Source organism: Frankliniella occidentalis, unplaced genomic scaffold (assembly GCF_000697945.3).
Source record: "Frankliniella occidentalis isolate FOCC.00 unplaced genomic scaffold, Focc_3.1 Scaffold821, whole genome shotgun sequence".
NCBI classification, from domain to species: domain Eukaryota; kingdom Metazoa; phylum Arthropoda; class Insecta; order Thysanoptera; family Thripidae; genus Frankliniella; species Frankliniella occidentalis.
This window is the reverse complement of record NW_026267929.1, coordinates 8,808-11,156: the sequence shown is the minus strand read 5'-3', so window position 1 is coordinate 11,156 and position 2,349 is coordinate 8,808. Positions and strand designations below refer to the sequence as shown.

General features: G+C 46.1%; 2 protein-coding genes across 2 annotated transcripts in view; both read left to right on the top strand.

Moving 5' to 3' along the window:
• LOC127751733 (zinc finger BED domain-containing protein 3-like) overlaps positions 1–548 on the top strand; it is a 1,960-nt gene extending 1,412 nt beyond the window's left edge. The window contains exons 3-4 of the mRNA XM_052275728.1: positions 158–373; positions 492–548. Of these exons, the coding sequence (XP_052131688.1) occupies positions 158–373; positions 492–548 (273 nt within the window). The remainder of the gene's footprint in view (positions 1–157; positions 374–491) is intronic.
• A 376-nt stretch (positions 549–924) lies between these two features.
• Positions 925–2,339, top strand: LOC127751734 (E3 SUMO-protein ligase ZBED1-like). The gene is made up of 3 exons (XM_052275729.1): positions 925–1,100; positions 1,176–1,461; positions 1,810–2,339. The coding sequence occupies exons 1-3, from the start codon at positions 930–932 to the stop codon at positions 2,256–2,258; spliced, it is 906 nt and encodes a 301-aa protein (XP_052131689.1). The 5' UTR covers positions 925–929; the 3' UTR covers positions 2,259–2,339.
• The last annotated feature ends 10 nt before the right edge of the window (positions 2,340–2,349 follow it).

Below are 2,349 nucleotides of genomic sequence, written 5' to 3'. Positions count from 1 at the left end.
AGACAACTGGACGTCTGAAGCCAAAGTTCCATTTACGTCCTTGACCGCCCATTTCATAGACAAATCTTGGGATAATATGTATGCCGTAACTTTGTCGTGCCGTGCGACGCATTTGGGACACACTGGACTAAACCTAAGAGACTTTTTTGTGGATGAGCTCAAGTCTTGGGATCTCGACCCTAAAAAGTGTGCAGCACTGACATCTGACAACGCGTCGGAGATGCGGCTTGCATGTGAGCTCATGGACATCCCACACATGCGCTGCATAGGCCACACAATTCAGAACGGTGTCGAAGAACTTCTGAAACAACCGACCATCAAGCCTGTTATAAAGGAAGCGAAAGAACTTCTAAATTGGGCCAACGGCGCAAAGGTGCGAAACGCATATGTTGCATGGGCGCAGAAGACGCACAACGCTACTCCTAAAGTCCTCCCTTCCATCTCTCCCACTCGCTGGTGGACAGAGCTCACTCTACTTAAACAAATTGTAGAAAGCCATGATTATCTACGAGAGTTTGCCGCGGCATACCAAAGAGGCAAATATTTGACCACTATTCCAGGTACGGTCGGGGTACTCTCATTTTTTAAATACTTTTACTTCGAAATAACACTGTGAAAAATAGTCGCAGATTTAGAGGAAAATTTTCCATGTCTGTTATAAAATTAAAATTCAAAACTGTAAATTTACAAGCAGCAATTCGCATCGACTTGGAATTGATCGAAAGAGCGATGGGCTGTCGTAGATTTACAACATATTTTGTAAATAGAAATAAAAAAATGACAAACATTTACAAGGATATTTTTCACAGTGATTATTTTTTTTCAAATCAGTGAACACTTAAGTTGCTATTTGTCTCATTATGTGATGCTTTCGATAACAATAACATTATTGCGATTTTTTTTTTACAGGAGCGAAAACAATGTACATTATGCGCGCTCTTGTGGCGGCTCTACGCCCGCTCGAGGACATTGTCTCGGACTTGTCCGGTGACAACTACGTCACCGCGAGCGCGGTCCTTCCCGTGCTTCACCTGTTAGAGGCAGGTTTTGAAGGTGACGACGAGGCACTACCCTATGCTGATGACCTTGATGATGACCTCGTAAGGAAATATTAATTACAAGTCTTGTTCATCACTGTACTATTGACGACTATTAATGCTTTCCTTTACCTCCAGGAATTTGATATAAATGACTTCAAGCCCTCGGCATTGCGCGAATTTGTTGTCAAAAAACTCAAGAAGCGCTTCTGTCCGGATCCACTCGACGAAGAGGAACTTGCACTTCTCAATCCCCAAATGCAGGCTACAGCACGCATTGACTTCAAATCTGCGCAGCAGTGCCATGACCTCCTGGTCCAGTGCAGTTTTCTCGATCCTAGATACAAGGGGGAAATTCTCGCCGAGGAGAGAGAGAAAGCAAAAAGACTCCTTACGGAGCAGTTTGTTGCATCTATCGGCGAAGGTAAGTGCGTCACTTAAGTTTTTAGGTATCGGCAAGTTTTGACCTTGGAAGTCTTCTTTTACTACTGAATCACTGTTACGTACAGGGTGTTTCATGAAAGACACAGGTGCCCGCGGGTTTGCCTACCCACTCTGCTCGTAAGGCGCCACAGCCCCTTGGGTAGGCAAACCCGCATGCACCTGTGTCTTATGAAACACCCGGTATATGGGCAGAAACACGCGGTACAGTTTTATCAGTAAAAATGCACAAGGCAAAACGAGACGTCGATCCTAGTTTGTTGTTGAATTTATTTGCCATATCAGTCTAACAATTGGCGTCTTCTCCTTCCCACCCTTGTCACACCGATAGGCCCCACCACTGACAACAGGAATGGCGACTCCAGTGCCCAGGGCGAGCAGGAGTCCACCACCAACCCGCGCAAGAGGTCAGCACTCCAGTCCCTCTTCGCTAAGAAGAAAAGAGCCCCACAGGAGGGAGTCGACGGAGCTGCTACCGCAGTCGATCTGACGCCAGAAGCGAAGTTTGCGGAAGAGCTTGCCCGATATGACAACTTGCCTACCGTCAGCATGGAGGTTGATATTCGTCTCTGGTGGAAGGAGAGATTTGATTCATATCCAATGCTGCAAAAGCAGGCAAGGCGCTACCTCTCGATCTGTGCCTCGAGCACACCATCGGAGCGACTGTTCAGCGATGGTGGGAATGTGGTAACTGACAGCCGCTGCTGCTTGTCTGACTCCAACGCATCAAACTTGATTTTTCTTTCTTCGAATAGGAAATTTATTAAGAGGCCCGTCTAACGTCTAGTACGTCTAGTCCCTCTCTGGCTAATTTGTTCTTAGTTTTCTTGCTACTTTAAAGGTTTACCAACACTAAACAGTCCATCCCTTA